Source organism: Phaethon lepturus, unplaced genomic scaffold, assembly GCF_000687285.1.
Source record: "Phaethon lepturus isolate BGI_N335 unplaced genomic scaffold, ASM68728v1 scaffold10245, whole genome shotgun sequence".
Taxonomy (NCBI): domain Eukaryota; kingdom Metazoa; phylum Chordata; class Aves; order Phaethontiformes; family Phaethontidae; genus Phaethon; species Phaethon lepturus.
Genome location: NW_010539876.1, coordinates 69005 through 92487, shown reverse-complemented (window position 1 = coordinate 92487; position 23483 = coordinate 69005). Strand labels below are relative to the sequence as shown.

At 39.5% G+C, this 23483-nt stretch overlaps 1 protein-coding gene across 3 annotated transcripts in view; it reads right to left on the bottom strand.

Annotated features, from left to right (window-relative positions):
* PPP1R9A (protein phosphatase 1, regulatory subunit 9A) overlaps positions 1–23483 on the bottom strand; it is a 140401-nt gene that overhangs the window by 48844 nt on the left and 68074 nt on the right. For all 3 annotated transcript variants that reach the window (XM_010287264.1, XM_010287265.1, XM_010287266.1), the window contains exons 2-4: positions 13736–13868; positions 13102–13222; positions 8154–8258 (exon numbers count right to left, since the gene is read on the bottom strand). In XM_010287264.1, coding sequence (XP_010285566.1) covers positions 8154–8258; positions 13102–13222; positions 13736–13868 — 359 coding nt within the window. The remainder of the gene's footprint in view (positions 1–8153; positions 8259–13101; positions 13223–13735; positions 13869–23483) is intronic.

Sequence of the window (23483 nt, the reverse complement as noted above, 5' to 3'; positions counted from 1 at the left end):
TAATTCCTACCCATAAGCTTTCAACCTGCTTGCGGCTATTCTTCAGAGACATACTCAAGGTCTTCCTCAACAGTATCAACGGTGCTGGTGGATGACCAGCAAAGTAATAGCTTAAGTACCAGAAAAGCCTCAGCAGTCTCTCCACAGCATCTTGGATACAAGCCCCTGATAAGCTATGCCACTATCAACATTAAATGGATATTGAGTCAGACTATTAGGAAGTCATGTAAAAAACCCACACACCAGTATTAATGCACTTAGATTAATTATTCCCACAGAAATCAATTCTAGTCTAGGGCCTCACTGACACATTAGTTTTATTCAAGAGTATTTCAAAATGAGCCCAGGGATTAAATGTTTTGGCACCTCTCCAGGTTCTGGTCCTTACATTACTCTGCTATTCTGAGAGTGCGGGTAGAGAATCTCTTGCATTTCTTCCAGACAGCCTGAGAGCAGTCCAACACAATGCTTGCATAAAACATCTCCTTGAATACATGATGATCATTTAATCAGCATTCCCTACAGCACCATACAATTCTTATGGGAATGGCCAGCTCAGAGAAACGTATTTATAAATCTATGCTTTCACACACCTGAATGCCAGTGAAGCACACACATCAGCTCTGTTCAAAAGGTTCAAGTGCTACCTGGGAATGTTTCTAAAACCTGACCACATTTTGAGGTGAGATCTGCCTTCCCTCACCCTTGCTGGCATCCAGAGGAAGGAAATCCAGGAAAAAAATATAGATGGGTCACAAGTAAGCTGCTGAGTTCAGACCATGTCCTTAATGTGATTAGATGATCCAGTTTTTAGGCAAGCTGGACCACCCTCATAGCACAGTCCAGGGGTAGCTAAATGCTCCTACAGCACCATCTCTGTGGCTCAGTGAGTTATTCTGCAAAGATGAATGGTGGGTATTTCTGCCCAGCTGTCGCACTGTTGTAGCACATTAATCAAGGTGCACCAAAACTGGGTGGAAGCTGCCACAATGTAGTACCTGGGACTTCGAAAGAGTAAAAAAAATGGCTGAATAAACATCTATGCTGGTATTTCAGTTGCAGCGGTTGGAGTTTATGTTTAGATCCAACCAACATGAGGATGGAGTGATTCAAAACCTGCCAAGTTGCTCTTTTTTCCAGGAAAGGAAAAGAAAAGCCACTCCTAATGAAAACCAGCCCCGCTAAATCTTACTAATTCATGTTACAATTATTTTTTAAAACAATGCTCTAGATATCTAGCAAAATGGTTTATAATTCAGCCAAAATCTTTTAAATTAAGATTTCTCTATATATTTCACACTCAAACATTTAATTTCCTGTCCAAATGTACAAATATTTCAAGAAATAGCTTGCCATAAAGTTCAAATTAGCAAGATGTCAGGACACGGGTTATATTTATGCCAGTAAATTAAACAGTGCCAGGGAATGCTCCCAAGCACTAGTAATTGATCATCTACACTATTAAAACCTTGAAACAGTGTCTGGAATGGTTTGGCCCAAACTAACTAATATTCTACCAAATAATACTCGGACACAGTCCAAGAGTTAGCAAAGGCTAGGAGTTAGGTTGAATGTTTCCAACGGACAATTGGATATGGCCACCCTGCTCTGAAAGGTAAGAAAGTTTAATGGTAAGAGCACCGACCACTCTGGTGCCAGCTGGCCTCAGTGCCGAAGAACAGTCCAAGGCACAAGTGCATCTACTAGAACGGGCACAGCCAAGGAATATAAACCAGCAAAGCAGTGAATGCAGTCTTACCTCACCAGTGTTATGGGGTCACAGTACTCATGAGTAATTATTCAGTACACTACTCCTGGTAGTCTTATAGAACAATTACCAGCACTTGCAGGAGTTCTTTCCAGAGACCAGAAATAAACAGATCATATTACAGAATCTTTAGTATCGCCATAGTGGAATAAAAAGGATAAATTTACACTATTTTGTCGCAAGGCACCATGACTTTCGTTTCTGCCAGGTCCATGATTCAAGTTTATCAAAGAAGCAGAAAGTGCATGAAGCACGCATGGCTTCTTAAGCAGCCCTTCAGGAAGACCCAGCGCAGTAACCAGCATTGCAGAGCAAAGGGCTTTTCGTTCCTCTTCTTTTTTTCTCCTTGGCTCCGGCACTTGGATTCAAGGAAAAAGAAACAGACAAGGAAAGGAAGAACAAAACCACCACCCCAGCCAGAAAAAAGACAACATAATCCAACTCTCTGAATCAGACACAGAGTATGGCATCTTTTGCTTTTGGGTACTGTCTTACTACCCAGGACTGAGAAGCAGTACAAATCTCTCCTGCCTCTTCCACAATGTGGATCTGCAGTATGGAGGATGCCTGCAAATGTTTAAAGGACACAGCTGTTTCATAGGATAAGAGCACAGGTAGGTGAAGTAAGGAGCAGGAGGAAATCTGCACAGGCATGTGCACTGGAAGAATAGAAGATTATCTGGGGGAAGGAGTCACAAAAATAAAGCAAAGCTGTCCATTGTTACTGTGAGCAAACAGCATTCCCACCAGGGTATACTGCTGCTGGCTAGATTCTGCGGTTGACTTCATCTGTCCTCTACACTGTCTTAGTGCTTGCAAAGACACAACTGTATAAATTACCTTTCCAGATGTTGTGATGTTAAACAAAACTAACAGCAGGCATGCAAATACCATTTCTGAGACAGTATACTTTCCAGAAAAACATCAGCTCAAGATGGAGTGAGGAATTAGCTAAAGAAAGAATAAATGACATATCAAGTTGGGTGTTAATTAAGAAGTGAGTATTTTCACTTTTTGCCCTTTAACTGCTCATTGTATAAGAGCTATCTAAAAGAAAAGTAAAAACTTCATTTTTATCTGAAAGATTGCATTTGCAGTGCAGTAAGAGACGAAGAAATTAGGCTGTGAACTGGGAGTGGGAGTTGAGACAAAAGCCTCTGTTGAATTAAAGACATCCAGATAGGAAAAAACAAAAAATGGTAATAAATGAATCTTTAATAGAACAGAGAATAGTTGATAGTGGAAAGCCCCAGGGTTTGACAGTCACACTGCTATTGTTAGAACCTGCTCTTCAATGATCTAGAAGATTAATTAAACAAAGCAAAATTTGCTAACTAATTATTTAGATTCTTTATTAAGATGAGAAGACTTTGATGCATTTCAGCAGAATTTAATTAAACAGAAACCGGTAAACTCATCAGTACGTTACAGTTAGTACAATTAATTACTTTCAAGGTGGTGCAAATCATGAGAAAAGAAACAGGTTTTGCACAGGTTCTGTGTGGTTCCCTGAAAACTCAAGAACTGACTCAGAAAGCACCATGAGAGCATCTGCTCAGTGCCTAGCAACAGTTTGGAAAGCTGAGAAAATGCTTAGTCACATTCATACAACAGGATGCGGAAGGAGGACACGGAATTTAAAATTCGCCTCTCCAGTACAACACTGAATTTGGTTAACTTCCTTAAAAGGAACCTTTCAGAGGAAAGCAGCAATGATAAAAGGATACAAGCAGCATATGAAAGATGTATTTTCTGATGACTCTCGTGCAAGACCCTTTCTCCTTATCAGTGCAGTAAGTCTACCCGAGACCACATCTTCCTTTCCTGGGACCCTGCCTTTCCCACAGCTGTGTGGGCATGAATCTTTGTATCCAGTGAGGCAGAGAAGTGCAGTTCCCACTGAAAGCTCCTGTATTTGTCCTAGGAGGGACAGAGATGAGGTAAGTACGGTAAAAGGACACAGTTTTCTCTAAGAAGAACTGTATTCTCTCTCTTATGGGTGTGTTCCAGAAAAAAGTAAAATTCCCTGGAGGCATACAACTCTCCAAGTGAGCTTTAGGTGAAGACATTAGGGTCCCCTAGCACTCTTTCATTATGATGAAGAACAGGGGGCAAGAGTGGGAACAGAAAGGCTCAACATCACCCAAGCAACTTCAAAGAACTTCAGGTCTGCTACTCAGCACCACAGTCCATGAGAAGACTACAAGTAAAATAACACAGGAGATGCTTCATGACAGTATAGGATTCTCACTGCCAAGCTGCCTCCTTATCCTATCTTTTATGACTGTAGGCACCACTCACAAACTTCCAACTCGATGGATTACATCCTAAACGAGGTCAGAAGCAGCACGGAACAATTAGTGATATTAGTCTGGCGCTGCCCTCTGACTGATCCATTAATCTTAAAAGCAGGGGTGACAACAATATTGAAAAACAGCACACATTTCACAGGAAAATCCCTCCTGTACGTAATCAAATTCTGAGATCCACTAATAAGAGATATTACTAAACTAAATAGTTAAGCAAAATTATAAAGAAGACTTGATATTTACATCAGTTGAAATAGCAAACATAGTTGTATTTCCCAGATTAGAGTCACGAGGACACTAATTCTCATCCCTAAAAAGAGAAGCGGATTGCCAGCTGGGATTATGAAAGAATTCCCTCTCTTTCCTTTGTCTCATAGGCTACCACAGTACATCTGGTGGGTGCTGATTATCTTCCTATAAAACATGGTAAGAAAGAATAACTGAATTTATTATCATTGGAGAAGCCAAATCGGTTGGGTCAATGATCTGCCATTATGGTATGACAACTCTTCTGAACAGTCCAACACTTCAAACAATGGATAGAATAATCATAAATGCTTATATGTGCTATTCTTTCCCCTCCTCTCACCCTCACCTAGAAGAGTTCAAAAGGTAAAAGTCACGTCTTCATTTTCATGGATTCTTTACTGCACCAGCTACAGACAGTCTGGATACATTTTTCTGGCAGAAACATTGCAAAAATCTATTCTAGGTCAACGATTTCCACTGTCAGGATCATTCAAAGTGTTCAGAAGGCTCAAGGAGAAAAATGAATCGCTAAGTATTGGTATTATGCAAGCTCCCTGAAGAGGTACTGACTGCACTTATTGCAAAGAATTAAGAAGTAGCTTTAATGTCATTCTGTTCATGAATGTCCTTTCTTTGCAACTGATCTCACGTAATAAACCCTGCTACAAAAACTAGCATGCACTGTGACTAGATTAAGGACAAAACTATTGTGTATATGTAATGCTGTGGGTTATAAACATGAAGTAACGCCAGTGAAATGCACACAGATCTGTGTGTGTACAGGACACCAGGCAGAAGAGAGGTACACACAGTTCATGCTGTGATCACAAAGATAACTATGCTTATTAAACCAGTTCTATAAAATCCATTAAAGTGACAGTATGAAATAGCAGACATGCCAGTAAGTATGTATGTGATTCCTCCCATGAAAGAAGGATTCATAAAGTTGCCTTGCCTTGAATTAGGCGGGGTGTGCGATTGTACGTTGCCTGCACACTTGTAGTTCAGCTCGGACTCGCCGCAGGAATGACAGAAGGTATTTGCATAGCAACAACCTCTTCCACCGCTCCTGCCTCCCGCGGTGACGGGGATCATCGATGGCAGCTGCCACGGGAACGGTGCACTCAAAGGTCAGTAGCACCGCTCCCTGCACGGCCAACAGGCAAGAGCTGACGGCACGCGAGGGATTTTGCCCCAGAAGATCCTCTTATGTTGTCCCTAAGGTTCTGGAGCAGTTCAGGTGCAGAGGTGAGCACTGTCTGCCAAAGAAGGTGGAGACGAGGGATTTCTCCATCCCAGCTCTAACACAGGGGTAAGTGGGAAAGAGGATCTGTCCACAAAACACGCAGCAGGCAGGGCTCTTTTGTCATACAGCAAAAGAAAACCAGTCAGCAAGATAACAATACGTCTTTCTTTTTTTTTTTTTTAATATCTAAATTCATCAGTATTAGCTCTCGCTCGCTTTACAAGCAAATGTTTAAATCCACACTGAAGCCAAAACGTCAAGCATCCTGAAATCTCTACCTCCAAAACACAGCTTTCTGGAACCATTTTTGATTCTGAGTAGCTAAAACCAATACAGTTCATCAGTGCCAGGAGAGCATCAGACAACTCAACGGTCCACGACCTGACCAGGAGCCAGGTAAGAGCCTGTGCCACATGATGCTTAACCATCTTGTCAAGTCTTGCTCCCAGCCCACCACAAACCAAGAAAAAAAATAATGCATTTCTCAGCTGGCCTGCATAAAGCAGAAGGGTAGTCTTCCTGAGTTTTTTTTCCATGAAGTTTTAAATGAAACAAAAAATATGGGGAGTTCCACCAAATTCGACCCATTCCTTTCCTCTAATCAGACATACACATTAGTAAGATGCTGCTAACCACATAGTATGCCACTGTGTATATAGATTCTAATATATCTGTTTTATTTAATACTATCTTAATATTATTTTATATCGTCATTTATATTACATTTTAATTTTTGTTTTAATTTCATATTATGAGTTTTTTTAATCCAGTTGTGACATTAATGCACTGGGTCATTACTGCTCTGAAAACTCAGTATCTGAAGCTTACTTACGAGGAAAAATACAGAAGGTCACATATCTCTCCTTGATAAACGAGACTTGTCAGAAACCAATGATCCCATTGCCCAGGATACATAGTACACTTGACAATGTGAACTCAACAACAAGGAAGAAATACTTTTTACAGTTCACTATTTTGTGACAAAACAGTCTAGATTCCCATCGGTCTGACTGTAGTTTACTTCCCAGGAGAAGATTCTGGGAGCACTCTGTGAAAATTGTCTTATGTTTCTTCCTTTCTCCAAACAGATTACTTTTCCATGGAGACAAGTATTCTATTCTGTAACTTGTGAAATAATAATTACACAAACTAAGCTGATTTTAAATGTATATAATACATATGTTTTATGTGAGCGCTTTCTTCTTTTTTTTTTTAGTTAAAAAAAATATACATAGCATTTGTTTTGTGTACCGAAACACAGGAAGACATTATTCTCTGTCATAAGGATTTTATGTTTGAAGGTCCCAACTCTGCAGAAAACCTAATAAAGTATATACTCATTTTTATAGTTAACTCAGTAGGAACACTCACAGTATGTGTGAGTCTTTGCAGAAGTAGTACTGATGTAACTAAAACTGTAAATGTTACACAAAAATACATTCACCTGTAATTACACTGCGATTTCTAGTAACTTTTTTCCTAAATAACCTCTTTCAAATACCACCTTGATCAAGCACGCCCAAGATTCTTTGCAGAATCCACATCCCAACATTATTCCTTAATGTTGTGTGGGAACAGCTATGGAATTATAGCGGAAACGTGCACGCCAGCATACAGCACCACCATCTGAGGGGGACTGCATATAATACCCCTAATAGTTTACTCATGGTTCAAAAAAAGTCAGCCCTGAACTCATTATTTAAAGAATTCAGCCATATTCCCTAGAGAGGATTTTGAGAGAGAACCAAAGGGCAACTACAGAATGGCTGTTGCTTTTGGATTTATTTTGTAGAGTTAAATCTTTACTGAAATTAATAAGCTTTTAAACAGAAAAGCTATGTGACTCTATACGTTTTTAAATGGCAAAACAGTTCATTTCTAGGGAAACACTATTCTTACTAATTTACAAACATTTTACAGCCTTCTTCAGAATTTCACTTGCAGTATATGTTACATTTTCTAGCATATTCATTGTTTTATGGATTTTTACAGGGATGCTTTTCAATGAACCACAGCAAAGGAACAGAGAGAAACCCAGAGATGGCGCAGGGTCTCAGGTAGCTCAATGAATTAATACTGGGATTAATTATTAAGTTACTCTCCTCAATTTGGTAGCTGTTAACACTACTGCATCCAGTACTCTCTTCTCCTCTGTGCTGAGGTAGCATCTGCAAGCACCAGGGTGCTCACCACGCTCCTCCTCCAACCCTGGGGCAGTAACGTGGCCAGTCTCCCCAGTGGAGTAGCAGGGAGGAGATCAGTGGCAGCAGAGTTTCCATCTGACCAACACCCATGACCTTTGTCATTCCAGCAAATACAAACAGTCTGACGTCCATGGAGATCTAGACCAGTGAAGAGTCATCTTCTATTTCAGCTTGTTCCAGTGGTCATATTTTAAAAATCTAAGCCAAAACAAAAATCTGTAATACCATAGCTCATCCCTGTCCTGAGATAAAAGCAGAGAAGGCACAAAGAGGCCAAAAAACTCTGATGCCACCTGGACATACTAACAATCCTGTGAAAGAAGCCGGGTATTCTCAAGTATTCAATCACATTTTTTTTTTCCTTCTAAAATACTCACCTGACTTTCCCTTTGGTGTTTCTAAGAACAGTTGCAGCAAAATTCTGCGTAACACCAACCAGACTGATGCCATCAACTTCCACAATTTGGTCATTCACTTGGATCCTTTCAGGGGAAAACCACAAATATATACATAATTGTGTGAAATCTTGAGTGAATTTTCAGCAAAACTTAGCATACAGGTATCTTTTTAGTTTGATTTTAAACGAAGACTGTAAAGAAAAACTCAGTCATAAAATGATTGAGGTAAATATGAAAAATACATCATTCTTTGCACACAGACATCTCATAAATCCACTTCAAAGTTACCATTACAATTAATAGCATCAATCATCCAGTCACTTTCCTTGTATATAAATACAGCAACACAAACTCTTAAATTTGTCATATGACTTAAATTAAATGAGATACTTGGACAGCTCTTGTATCATTCTTTCCTAAGCCTAAAAACAGCATAAGACATAGCTCTGGTATTTCATGCTAATGGAAAAAAAATGTGCTATTTAACTAAAACAACCTGCTCATCTGTGGAGAAAAGAGTTTGTACATCAGTCTTAATTGTGACCTACTCTCTTAAAATATTTTGTCTAATTTGTTCCAAAAAGATGAATTCCCAGTGTAAGCGTGATCTTGCTGCACACAGTAAGATGACCATGGACTGTTTTAATGAGGACTCTCTCTTTGAAACCAAACACCTATTCACAGTTGACACATTATTTGATGCAGGAAGTTAGGCAGAATAAAAACCATGCTGCTTTTATCTGAAGCAAGCGCTGCTACAAAATCCCTAGAGCAGGTATTGGACTCATCTGTATTACACATTCTTGGAAGGAGGACTGCTATATTAAAACATCCTACAGAAATCCACAAAGTCCTACAGTTTCAAAAATTTAAGAAAACACAACACATTCAGAACTACTGAAAGGGAGCAATTTTCAAGTACTTACATGGATGCTACTGATCCAAATGATACAGTTTACAAAGGAACCAAGAAAGAACTACGAAAAAATCCCATTAAAATTGTAAGAAAATACCTAAATTAAGCTATTGAATATCTTAGAATATCTTAGTGATAAGACTTGTTCTTAAAGAACAACAGAGGCTTCAAAAGAGGGCTGAGGCATTTTGACTTGGAGCACTAATTTCTCTGTCACGTCTGGGGCAATGCGTTGCAGTTCTACATGTGTCCAAGCAGTATCTTCAGTTCTTAGGACTCCAGTAATGAGTAAGAAACTACAAAATTTATTCTTTGGCAGCCTCACACCACAGAATGTCACTGTGTTCTGAGCAGGATCTCCCTTCTGTATACAAGAAACCTTGAAAAAATGATGTTTGTGACAGCCTATAAACTCTTATCTTGAAAATCATAGCAGACATTTTAATCACAGAATTCTATGTTGGTTTTCACTGAAGCATTTAATAAATACACCAATCACATTAATATCAATTGTATCTTGATACTGTAAAAAACAATTTTTTTTTTTAACTGTAGCAAATATGAGGTGCTGCAAGACTTCCAAGCAAGGAAGTCTAAGAAATTCGTGCCTGCTGAGTGGGAACCCTCTTGGCTGAAAACTTTACTATGCAGTGGACTAGCAGTGTTCATACAGATGCAGTTACGGTATTTCAGGTGATGAAATGTCACGTTAGAGAACTGTTGCCTGCAACTTCATAAGTGGCTCTATCTTGATCTACTGCAATTCAGTCTGATTCCATTCATCCTTCAGGCATATTTTGTTTCTCCTTCTTTATTGTTTGTACAGCTCCTACATTCATTTTCAACTCCTATTTTTATGGCCATTGTTCTCCAAACCTGCCCTCTTTCTATACATACATATATTTTAATTATATATAAACAAACATACAAATCAAACAACATACAACTAACATAATTGTTATTCAAATTATATAACTACACGTAATCAAAAAAGAAGTTTCCTGTCTGTTGCCGTGTACATTCTATACTGCCCGGAGTGAAATACTCTCAGAGACATATTCTCTTGTCTTCCTCTTCCTTGGACATGCTCTCTCCAGCCCCACTCCCACCGCAGCTCTGTACCTGTAGCCTAGTCCTAACTCCCCAGACAAGCCAGCCCAGGCATCATCTACACCAAAATATTCTCACAGCCATGTTTGCTGGGCAGCCTTCCCTTTAGATCCCCTCCATTAGGAGCTCCAGGGCTTCCTCTGTTGCTCAAATCTAATTTCAAACATGAACGAAAAATTAGGCTCTGGTTGACAAAGCCTGAATTACAGAGGTTTAATGGCTTTTATCATTAATGAAATTAGTAATTTTTGGACAATTTTTAAGAATTAAAAAATTTTAAAAATTAAAATTTTGACAATTTGACTTTTGAAAATTATTTTTTAATGGTCATGACTTAAAACTTTGCCTATGTGAAGCAGCACTTCAATGAAGTAGCAACTACACAAGTGAAGCAACTAGAGTTGAACAAATTCCTTGCATAATTACTGCTCTGTGTGATCAAATGAAAAATTTAACCTGTACAGAGCCATTTAGAGTATTTTTCAACAACTGTGTAATGTTTCAAAACTGTTGTTCTCAATGTTACCAAAATACTTTACAATGTGAATGATTCATAACCACAATAGTTTGAAAGAAGCAGCTATGAACTAATCTCAGAAAAGATTTTATTCTTCATATGCAGTCTGATTTCATATTTTACACACTATTAATAATCTTTCTTATTACTTATCAACATGCTTGCCTTTGGATCCATCCTGAAGCACTCCTCTTGGAGTTAATACTGCCACACAACGCCTTTTGATATGACAACTGAACACTACCTGTTTGTTTGCATCAACATGAATCAAGCCAGCCGTGCTCAATCACTGAGAAACTCCTTTGTACAGATTTTGAATTTCCATGGGAGGCAAGTATTTTATATCATGATTCAATGGGTCTTTCAATAAAAGATGGGAGTTATCCTACAGATACTGTAATGTTTTAAATTGTAGTTTCAGAAAAGCCTGCTTGAAGACTGCTATGTGGTTATTCAGAACATCTGATGCAACTGTGGAAATACAATTTTATTTTCTGTTAGAAGACTTTTGTTTTGCTATCAGTGTTAATGATTAACAAGGCTTTTGACAAAGATGAAGTTAACAGGACCCTTTACAGTTGATGCACTTTATTACAGAACCAACTGCTCCTGACTGAGAGGATTACAATACCCTTTTCCTAAGTGAATGATCAGTCAGGCTCTCAAAGAGAAAATCAGAGGGCTATTTCTCATCTGACTGAACATTCAGCCAGTTGAAAACCAACACAAATATTAGAATGGTCAAAGAAAGGTATTATTTTTTTCTCAGCTGACAAGCCCCTTTCAGATGCCATCTAGGGAAATAAAAGAAGATACTTGTGATTGAACATTAACTTCCGTAGCCCATTCAAATAGGTGAATAATGAGAGGAACAGAAAATACAGATCGTCACAGAGCAGTAGTATGTGACTGATTTTCAACCAGAGAATTTCACACAGAATGCCAGTTGTGAGCTTAGTGCCTTAAGGCTGAGCTCAAGCGTAACTTTCAGAAAAACGTTCACCTAAATTTAAAGTAATAGATGAAGTCATGACATCTTGAGGTGTCAGCTTCTTCACTCCCTTTCATGATTTTTAGGCCTATGATAAATCAGTAGTTGGCCTTCAACCTGTTATCTTATTGCCAAGATCTGTAAAGATACCTGCAAGCCCCATCTGGAAGACAGTATACTTCAGTAGTTTCAGAGCAATGTTATTAAACTTTGTAACCCCCTGCCATGTAGAGCCTTCCGATTTAGTTTTTGTGTGGTTTCCACAGCTGAACCACCTTTTGCCTAGCTGAAAAGTTATAGGCGTTCATCAATAAGGAACATGTTATTGCAATACGCTTTTTAGAAGACAGTATTTTAAAGTTTATTCTTATTCTATTTACCTGTGTTTGTGTTTGGTATTACTTATAACTAATATAACAAATCACTAATGGTTAAAAATAGAAGTAGACTCAATTGCTAATGCATCAAGTAAGTAATATTTTATTTGCATGCAAATTTACAAAGGATATGCACTGGGACAAAACAACAAATTATATGGGTTGGAAGACGTTTAAGAATACTTTTTATTATTAAATAATTACATAGTGAAGTGTTTTTCTAACTTTTAATGAGAAACATTGGTCTGACTCTGGCAGGTATTGTGTAATGCACAGATAACTCTGTCCCGTATGATGGGAAATACTGGATGTTCAAAAGGAATTCTTTAACCTGCACATACCAAGTAAGCAGCTCTAGAAGCAACCAGGTTTTATATGAACATTGTATAAGACTACAAACACCAATTCATTTCTTTAGTGGGCAAGATTTATGGCACAGCTTCCCATTCCAACTAATTAACGTACTTTCAGTGCTGTAGAGGTGAAAACTGAACTCTGGAGCAGAAGACCATGCATAATAAGAAAAACAAAGTAACAGCCTGTGTTGGTAAACTTGAAAGTAGGTGTATTTAATAAGAGTTTAAGCATTCAGATACACTAATTATTTTCCTAATCAAATATTGAGCAGAACTCTTTCATAACTACTGATTGTTTAAAGCTGGTTTGAAGGCAAAAGAACACGTGGGAGCTCAACACCTTTAAAATCTAAACTGCCTTCAAAAGTGATACACAATCTGGAATCTCCAGCTTTACTTGGGCTAAAGCATCTGGGTTTTCAGGTAGTCATGAACACACATCTTTGGCAAATCTGTTCTCCTTAAGCTGTTTAAACTCAGTACACCAAACTGGTGTCTTCTCATAACCATATCAGGTATTTGGACCTTACCAAGGAAGTCCCCAAATTTTACAACTTTGAGTTCTCATTACATACATTCAGCAAACAACTCCTTCCTCTGAAAATCATAATTCATAGCAACTACTGCTGAGAAAATTTCCAAATACTGAGTCTAGTTTACCTGCCATCTCTTTCTGCTGCCCCACCTTCTGTTACTGTTTTGACAAATATTCCCAGTTTTTCAAGGCCTGCATCTGCTCCGACTCCCATTCCAATAATGCTTATGCCAAGTCCATCTTCATCTGTGAAAAAGGAAAGCAAAAGCAAAAACTTCTTACATTTGATTTATATAGTTATTTGGTAGATAACATTTATGCTTTCATTCCTCTTGGTTTTCCATGTCAGTAACATTAATACCCCTTTGCTTCCTCTTAAAAACTTTATTATTCTACCATTTTAATTACACACAAAAAATATCACCTTCACCCTTATATCATCTTCACCCTTATAAGGAGCTCAGAACAACAATCAATATTTTTACTCTTCCAGTGGAGAATGAAAACATTGCATCAAACACTGTGTGAAATCATATGTTAATGGAGTGACACAAAACAACTCCCTTAGAGAAAGGAAGAACTGCATGCCTCTCAACGGCTTCTTTAATTCTGTATCAAACAATTCTTGAAATCCAAAAGGCCAAGGTGAATACAACAGATTCATGGAAACTCAAGATAGGCTCTAGTACACATGTGTAGACTTCCTCAGACTTGTAGACCAGTGTCACAGGAACTGGAAATGGCACACAGACTCCATACCTTTTTCTAGTTCAACTGGGAAGAGCTCCAGCTTTTCCACACGCTTCTCGAGTTCATATTCAGCTGATGCAGCCACTGGGTCAACTTCATCATTTCTCCTGTCATAGTCTTCATTGGAATATGTATTGAAAACCTGTGGAAACAGACCAAAAATCAATCAATTACCTACTCCAAAAAGACTTCCAATTTATGAAAATAGCTGCTGCTTTTGTCCTGTGATGTTGCAGAGTTTGAAAAGGCTTTCAAAAGACAAATTTCTCTCGTTCACTCTAACTTCGGGTTTTTAAATTTGTGCTCTTTCATTCAAGTAAAGCATGTGCGTGCTTGCAAAAGTCAGTTGAGTATAAATGATTTATTTTCATTGTTTGTCATTATAAATGCAGAAGGTGATCTTGAATGAGTAAGTTGGCCTATACATGTCAATATTTAAAATACTTAATTCAACTCATTAAGAATGCCCTACTAGTAAAGATTCACAGACAGGAAAAAGCAAAAAACATTGAAATGATGATCTGCATACAGTCTCTGTTTCAGTCTTTTCTCCTAACGAAGTTCCAGTTTGCATTCATCTAAGCAAAGCTAGACCTGAAGATTACTGATCTACATTTACACCCCCGTATGGATACCATTAGAGGTTATGCTCCATACTATGTATTAACTTTTTAGCTGAGCAATATACACAGCCATGGGTACTTTTTAAACTAACCAGGTTTACAGGTCTATTCCAGCTCTAAAGCAGTAATTTAACGCTGCATCAATCTGATTATATTATTGATGCTACTTTCTATCATACTTTCAACATAAACATGGCCTTCAATCAGAGATTATACAGACCTTCAGGAAAAGCGTATTTTCGTATTTTAGAGGTCAGAGTTTGGCAGCCTAATTCACTTAACTCTCCACATTTGGCAGTAATGAAAGACTACACATTATTAGTGGTAATAATTTTACTGAACTTCAGTCCCACGCATATATCATGTTCATTGCTTCAAATAAAGGAAAACAATTTCCCATATCTTCTCTACCTCTTTTACAGACACCCTACAGAAGATACAATTATGTACCCATGTTTTTCTATATCACTGTTTCTCTTTCAACATAAAACACCGCAGCATGGTATTTATGTAGCTGTATGTACTCTCAGGTCTGAAGAAGCCTACTCTCCTTACAGCCTTGCTTGGAGGCTCCTGAACGACTGCCCCTGGGGCAAGCATGCCAGCTTGCTGCCCAGTGCAATGCCAGGAGCTGGGCTCACTTGCACCTGCTCAAAAAGTTGTTAGTGCAGATTGATTTCTTTTAAGTAGTAAATATATTACAATTGCAATACAAAAATACTATTCAATACTATCATAAGTATAGTAACTGTGTTATGGCTACTGCAAAGCTACTGCAAAAAACCTCCCAGCTTTACATAAAGTAGTGGTTGAAACAGTAAAGATGTTAGTCACTCTACGGAAATTTTAACTCTGGTATTTTACATCAATATGAAACACTTAATAGCCTCTTCCAAGAAGACTGAGATGATAAATGTTTTACATGGATCCACAAACCTCTCTCACATTGATTTTTAGTGATATTGATGCAAGAAAAAGGCTATTTTAATTAAATCATCTTCCTAAGAAGCCTTCATAAATATATCCAAAAGCTAGGTAAAATAAGTCACATACCAAATGCTGTCCAATGCCGCTGAACATGTTATGCTGCTTTAGTATGTATAAAATAGGAGAAAAGACACTGATGCAGAAATAAGCATAAGGAAATGTAACAATTTACTTGGTCTAAAATAACCTGCAAAATCTATGTGCAAGTTCTGGCCACACAACACACAAATGGAGAAACTGTGCAAACAGTGATTACCTTCAACTCCTTCCCTAAGCTTCTGTTTGTGGATGCAATAACTGCATCTGCATCGGGTAATTTTTAAAGTCCTTAAAGGATGTATTAATTTCTGCTCCTGCTGTTAACCTCATCGGGTGTTTGAACTCCCAGTTAAAATGGAAAACAAAACGGAGGGTGTCCATACCTGCTTAACAGCCTGACAGAGGAGGTCTGAAAAGTCTTTTGTTACTCCACGTCTTTCACAGACCTCTTTTACAAAAGATAAAGCCTTCTTCATGTAACGTACCCCTGCCTGCTGCTTCTCTGTGGGTCTCAACGCTTGAAGACAGGAAGCAGGAAGAATCATGAACACGGTTTTCTATGTAGGCCACATCAAGCTAGAAAACAACCTGTAGATGTAATGATGCTAGCCTGTGTGTAGTGAAAAAGAAGCAGGTAGGGGTCAGATTTATCTTTTGCTTGTGTGATGCACGACTCAAGACAAACATCTCCACCCTGACACAAGAATAGATCAAACCAGTCAGAAGAGCCCATTCAACAGCAACAAAAAGCCCTGCCGCAGGCCGGCAACTAAGCTCCCCTGGCAGCTAACCTTCTCTCTGTTGTCAAAGACTACTATTCCCACTAAGGGCTCAAACCCCAACCTCATTCATGATGACATCAACCAACATAAGATCAATCAGCGGAGCTAGACCCAATTAAAATATTAGCGAGCTAAGGTTAGACCACAAATCTTTAGGTCTAAAATGCAGCAGGCATGCAAGCAAGTACAGGTTAAAACAACAGCTATGAGTTTAGCTTGGAATGGCTCATTTTGATAAATTATGAGACACCTGTGTTTCAAATGTGGAAGAGAGATGGATGTTATCAAGGAAAATGGAGATACAATCACTAGCTGTTGAAGGATGACGAGAAAGGCAGGTAAGTATTGCTTGCTGAAGACAAAGATTAGATGAGGGTGAGGTACAGGGAAAAATTACATCACAAAATGAGTATATTTACTTCAGAATTCCTTTTCATCATGTTAACTGGCCCCATTCTTTTCCTTTTGTTCAATGATTGGCATTAGTATATTGTGGCAGCAGTTTCAGATTTGTTTTGAAGTGACTGAATACACTGCAGGACAATTTTCTTTCAAAGCATCAAATCATACACTGACTTCTTGTTTGGGATGATCTTTCATGAACCAGATTAGACAGAAGAGACAGCTTCTGGGATCTTGCTCACGGTTTTGGAATATTTAGGTTTGCACATGAGAAGGGAACTAAAGATACAGTTGGCGGTGAATACAGTTATCATTACATCTCCAAATACATGACGCCACTCTTACCTAGTATCTTACCTAAGCGTGCAATCTGAGATTGTAGGATCACTGATAGCATCAAGATAAAATAGTGTTTGTTTCCTGCCTGACATTAACTCACCATGTTTTGTACACTGGTCATATGATCTTGCCCACTGCCTTCAACATGTGTTTTGACTAGAGGAAGAAGGAGGATATTCTTGTATGTTATTTCCCTCATTTTGCATGATCACAATTAATGGTTGACTGATTCTGTTAAATGAACCTGGGTGTTAAAATGTAGAAAAGAAAATTTGTGCTTGGAAACTTTATTTCTTTGTGAAACAGTCTATCCACCACAGTAACGAACTGCTTGCTCAGTACACTCATGAGAACTGTCACTCAAGATTTTACTTTGCTAAAAATAAAAGAAACAGTTATAACTTTTCCCTTGAAGTATGCTCAACTTGATTTAAGTAGACCTACTTCACCAAGTCTGTTGCTGCCATTTTTCCTAGACCGTGTGTGGGATTGCTTGCGGGAATTGACTTAGAGGAATTCTGTCATTCCCTGTGATTTCACAGATTTGGTTTCACCCTCACACTGGCCAAGTACCCACTACAATGAAGTCTCCTAAGCCATTACTTAAAAAAAAAAAGCTCTGTTTCAGGAAAATACAGTACATCATCTGGTTTTATCTCTCCATCAGAAAGAAATAAGTTTCCATGGAATTCACCTATGACACTTATAAGGATTTACAACAGCACTCATAATCCAGCAACAGAGGAAATGAAAAGCCACCAACAGTGGTGACAACCCAATGGATACCAGAGCTCAATGTGTACATCAAAACAAACAAAACCCAAAGGACTGATGGGCTCACTCCAACGCTGCTGTTAACAGAACATAATTCTGTCTTCTCTAAAGTGAAAGAAAAAGGGTCATCAGTCATTTATATAGCATCAAAATAATGACAAACTGCATGATCAAAGAAGCAGGTATTATTGCTAGGCATCCTGGACGGCACACCCAGGGACACCATAAATACACACACGACTGCTTGCTTCTCTTTCAGAGAGCACTGACAGAGCACAATCTAGAAAAGACACATCACTAAGTATAACAAAATATGTTGCAGAGACTAATACAGAAAAAGCCTCACATTCTGGTTCTAATACTTCTTTTATGAATAAGACCAGAAAAATACAGCAGTAGATGAAAACTGATTGCTCTTGGAAAAAGAAAAAGTTTTGTAAGCTCGGGGCATTTTCTCATAGCTCTCCACTACCAAGAATCTTCACAGAATTTTTCTACAATAACTAGTGGGTAGGGACAACTCTTTTTAAGGGAGTTGGAAGGGAGATGAACTATGAAGAATCACAGAATCATAGAATAGTTTGGAAGGGACCTTTTAAGGTCATCTAGTCCAACGCCCTGCAATAAGCAGGGACATCTGCAACTAGATCAGCTCCTCAGAGCCCCGTCCAACCTGACCTTCAATGGTTCCAGGGATGGGGCATCTACCACCTCTCTGGGCAACCTGTTCCACTGTTTCACCACTGTCATTGTCAAAAATTTCTTCCTTTGATCTAGTCTAAATCTACCTCTTTCAGTTTAAAATTGTTACCCCTCACCCTATCGCAACAGGCCCTGTTAAAAAGTCTGTCCCCATCTTTCTTGTAAGCCCCCTCGAAGTACTGAAAGGCTGCAATAAGGTCTCCCCAGAGCCTTCTCTTCTCCAGGCTGATCAACCACATGGGCTGTCCTCCCCATGGGCTAGCCACCTCAGTGCTACATTAACCATGTTATTAGTGTTGCATACTGTAAACTCTGCAACGTAAGAACTGCCTCATCTGACGTGTTAAGAAAGTCCCAAACATACTGCATATACCCTGGATATGCCTATGCTGTCTTCGAAAGGTGTGCCTAGGAACAAGACCTGATCCCAGGTTCAGCTGCTACTGACTGCCTTGTCATCCATGCTTGTTATCCCTCCAATGACTGGTGCCTGCTAAAGTGAACAAGCCGTGCAAAATTGCATCTTGGTGGAGGGCACCTTGTTGCAACAGCTGTTCTACCACACCTTCAGTTACCAAAGTCTCTCTAACACACTCCTAAATAGTCTCTCTTATGCGCAACTCTTGATTATACTAAGTCACTCCGTGTCAGGGGCCACAGTCAACGTATGCTGGTGATCACAGTGTAATACCTTTTACGAAACCATGCTTTCCACACACTATCGCTACTGCTGTCATAAAGCCTGCTCCTCATGCCTCTGTTCAGAAAGTGAAAAGAGCATCTACGATCCCAGCCAGTCGTCTGGGTGAGGTATCTCCATGTGGATGGATCATCACGCAGAGGAAAGTAGCACTGCAGAAAACGGCACAAACATTTACAGTGAACATCTGTCAGGAAGTCATGCCTCTGGCATCCATTTTGGGCAGGGGACTAGGCATCACAGCCACTAGCTCACTGTAACGATGCCATGTAAGACCAATAAACTGCTACTTTTCCCCAGCATTTTCTTATTTCTGAAAATTCAAAGTAAAGGTTTTGTAACTCTAGTGTGCAAGAAACCATTTTGAAAGTGATGCTAGGCCATGGACTAATTATTACTACCTGTGCTCCTGACGCCATCACTGTTGTTACTCTACGTGCTGCTGCTGGCCACCAACAAGCTAAGCTTGACATCGTTGGTTAATCTTCAGAAGTGTTCTCTAGCTGATGCAGAGTTGTCAAGGAGCACAGATTAGCACCTGCCAGCTAAAAACACTGGTATCACTTGCATGAACAGTGAACGGTGCCAAAACCTCTCCTCAAACCTGTACAACAACCTGTCTACCTCCTCTTTTCCTTGCATCACCATCCTTGGACAAGAACAACCAAAGACACCTATTAGAGACACTTCCTGTCCCACTGTGGAGAAATGAGATTTTCAGGCATATTTGCAGTCATGAAAAACAATGGTTTTGGCCTTGGGATGATCTAAAATCCTCTCCTTTTTTCAGAGCTAACAAGGCACAGACCAAGGCCAGAATTTGGGTTTCCTGAGTCTTGCGTAGAGCCATGATTCCAGAACCAGCAGTCACATACTGTCAAGGGACTGAATGTGTCTTTCCAGCGGGACATGTGATGCTCATTTCTTCAGTGCATGATGGTTGCTTTAGTATATACGACAAGCTCCATCAGAGTATTATTGGTATTATTACCCTTCTTGTATGCCATTTTTAAAACTTCAGAAGTTTGGAACACCTTTATTCCACGTCTTCTTGGCAGACAGCAGCACCAACGAAGTAGGTCACTTCTCCATACATACTGGTGAGAAGCTCTGAGAATAATCAGGTCTTCTTCTGGCCATACATCATTACTGTGCAAACATAAAATGCAGGAAGGTGTATAATTACAGAACTACCTTATAGTTTTATCCTTTATAACCCACCTCCAGGGTGTGCTACGTATTTGGTGGGGGAGATTCACAGCGGACTTGGCACTGACAGTGTCCGCATTTGGAGTGCGCGGACCTTACAGCGCAAACTGTAATCTTTCCTGATCACCCATTTTCTTCCCCAAATAAATAAACTCGGTTGTCCTGCATTGAAACTGGGAGAAAACAGACATGGACAAACACTAAAGGAAACTAATCAACCTGACACTATGGATGCATCCTTTGGCAAGCTTAATGATAACGACAGTAATAGCAAGTCCCTTTGGCTGGTTCTGCCACATACACCCTGTTGACATTGCTGAAGATGAAAACCCAGAGGTTGTCTTTAATGCAGACATGAATGGAAACCATAAATATTTTGTATCAGAAGTATTATTATTAATTACAGTAACAACTGGAACTTCAGACAAGTTTTGTTATGTTTGTTAGCAAGAATCCAAATAAGGAAACACAGTGGCTAAGTAATTTTTGACATAAGACATTCAGAAAAACATTATAAGTTATGGATGACACCTTCAGTACTTTCACAGGTCCTTCGGTCTAGAACAGCGAGCAATAGCACCTCCCTGCCCTCTGTGAGGAGGAACAGGTATGTTTCCAGGACAGCTGCCAATAAATTCAGAGTAGTTTTACAATCATCTCTTATTTTGAATAGATGAAAAAGTCTCTTGCGGGGGAGAGAAGTGAGGAAGAGCCGTAAGAGCACCACAGGAAGAATTAGACACATTTATGGACATGACACGGACCTGCACTTGAAGCAGAAGCAGTTGTGAGGAGTACTCCTGCACTGCACTCTGCAAGGGCGGGAGGCAGGGGAAGGAAGCACTGGGGATAACCTCTCCAGCTGTGCTCAAGAAGCTGAAGGAGAGGAAGAAAATCACATTTTGACCATTCATTTTCTTCTGCTTGGAAGTCTTTATACAGCGTAGCTTCAGGCAGGAGAGGAAGCTCTGACAATGTCTGAAATAGGTGACTTGACTTTTAAAGAGTCTTTTTGCTGTGATGTGGTCGCTCTGTCACAGTCAATGGGAGTGAGTCAGTGAGGAGGAGCCACCACAGGCTCTCTCCAGCTCCCCTGGCTTCACGCTCCCCTACAGCCTGAGTGGGCATCAGCTGTCACCAACGCTTCAGCAGGGAAGCACCAAGGAGGCAAATCTTCCCAAGAAGCAATTGCAGAGATGAGACACAGATGGGAATTAGACAGCTGCAATATTGAAAGAAACAGATCATCTAACACCAAAACCAAGCCTGGGGTTTCCCTCAGAAAGCTCTGTAGGAGAAAGACCTGATTTAAGCAGCAAAAAGAACTGCACAGCATGAAATGATTTCAGTTTCTGACACCCTAAAAGCTTCTGGGTCCTAGACTTCTCCAATCCACAGAGACATCTTCCAACACACGACAGAGAGCCAGGAGCAACTGCTGCCATGCACAAACTGTTCCATTTGTTGATGTAAACTGGAAAGTATTATCTCTAGATACTCTTGTTTTAGGTAGCTAGCACACACTATCAAGTCTTCTGTCTCTTGGCACAGTCATAAAGACTGTGTCTAGTAAAAAAAAAGTGTCACAGTCCTGCAGAAGCACCAATACATCTCAGCTTGCATCCATACAGCTCCGTCCACCACAGCGGCCTGCCTTCAGGGAGAAGCACCCGACCGATGCTAACCCCAAGCCGTGCCACAGTCGCGCTGCCTGGCAGGACACAAGCATTAAAATGCATGGACTAACCACACGCATTCATTAGGCCTGTGACATGTGTGTGGTTTTGCTTGCCAGTATAAGCAAAGAACGAGGCAGATTTCACTTTTAAGCTTTTTTTCACTGAAACGAGTATCTTAAACTTTATGCAGTATGGTTTTAGGCCCAAAAATGGAACTGAAATTGCTTTGGTGGTACTGATGGACCATCTGCTGCTACCAACGATGAGAGGATGTACCTGCTCACTCTCTTTGACCTCCCCACTGCATTCACTCCTGCTAAATCAGAAAGTCCTACTGCTTCAGCTCAGAGGGGCTGCAGGGACTGAAAGTAACTAAAAAGCTCGAGTTCTTCCAAGAAGGATGCACCAACGCACAGCAGTGCATCGACTGCTTTTCCCCTACAAAACCCTTAGCTGAGCATTTTAAATTCTGTGTAGCTCAACACAGACATATTGGTATAAAAATATGGCCTTCTTGGCACCTTAAATCAAGTAGAAGGCCAAATGTTCAGATTTCTCTTTTTCTGTCATCTCAAATTTTCTGTGTACAAATACGATTTTTACTCTGTCGTTCTGCTTCTTGGCTCAGTTTCAGGTGTGACTTCTTTAAAACACCTGTTTTCATTAAGCAATTTCCTTCAATCAGTGATATACCCTACCATTTATTATCTACTCAGTTTGTACTTGCTTTATTGCTGATGTACTAGTTGTGTTGTAATTTACATCACTACTTGTCTACATAGCAGAAAAATACAAGATCACTGTTGCCGGAAATGAGATGTCTGCCCCATGTGAAAACTTCATGCTGTTACTCTTAATTAAGACAGGTCAGAGTAATTAGCAAGTAAAAATAAGCCCACATACTGAAGAGTAAAACCAAAGCTAACACAGAGTTGCTTTTACAGAGTAATTTCTAAGAATATAAAAAATTTTCCTCATCATTATTTGGCTAATATTGTGTCATTACAGATTAATGTTATATGACAAAGGAGATTTAAGTTCTCCTGAAAATACGAAGTTTTCATATTAGTGCTATCTAAAACCTTTCTCCTTGAAGGTAAGTTAAATTTTTACTTAGGTAAGTAAAGTAGAAGATAAGTGAAAATTTTTATATAACCCTCTCTCAGCTGAAAACATTCTATTTTGTGTGTGCTAAGTGTGTGATATGGGGGAGTATCAATGAGGAGATAAAAGATGCTCTTCTCTTAGAATGATTTTTCCTCATTCTTTATGAAAGGACTGTTTCCCTTCTGAAAATGCCCAATTTGGAAAAAAAAATCCATCAGTTCAAGTCTCACAAAAACCAGATGAGTTCTGAGAAATTCCTCTCCTCCAGACACTGGCTCTCATTTTGACTCCATCAGTGAGCCAGCAGAGCTGCTGTCCTTCATGGGCAGGAACAGATATCCCTCTGACTTCAACTGTGCTTTTTCAATGCAGTGTATTTTTCAAAGCTTCTGTTTCCTTCCTCCACAACAACAT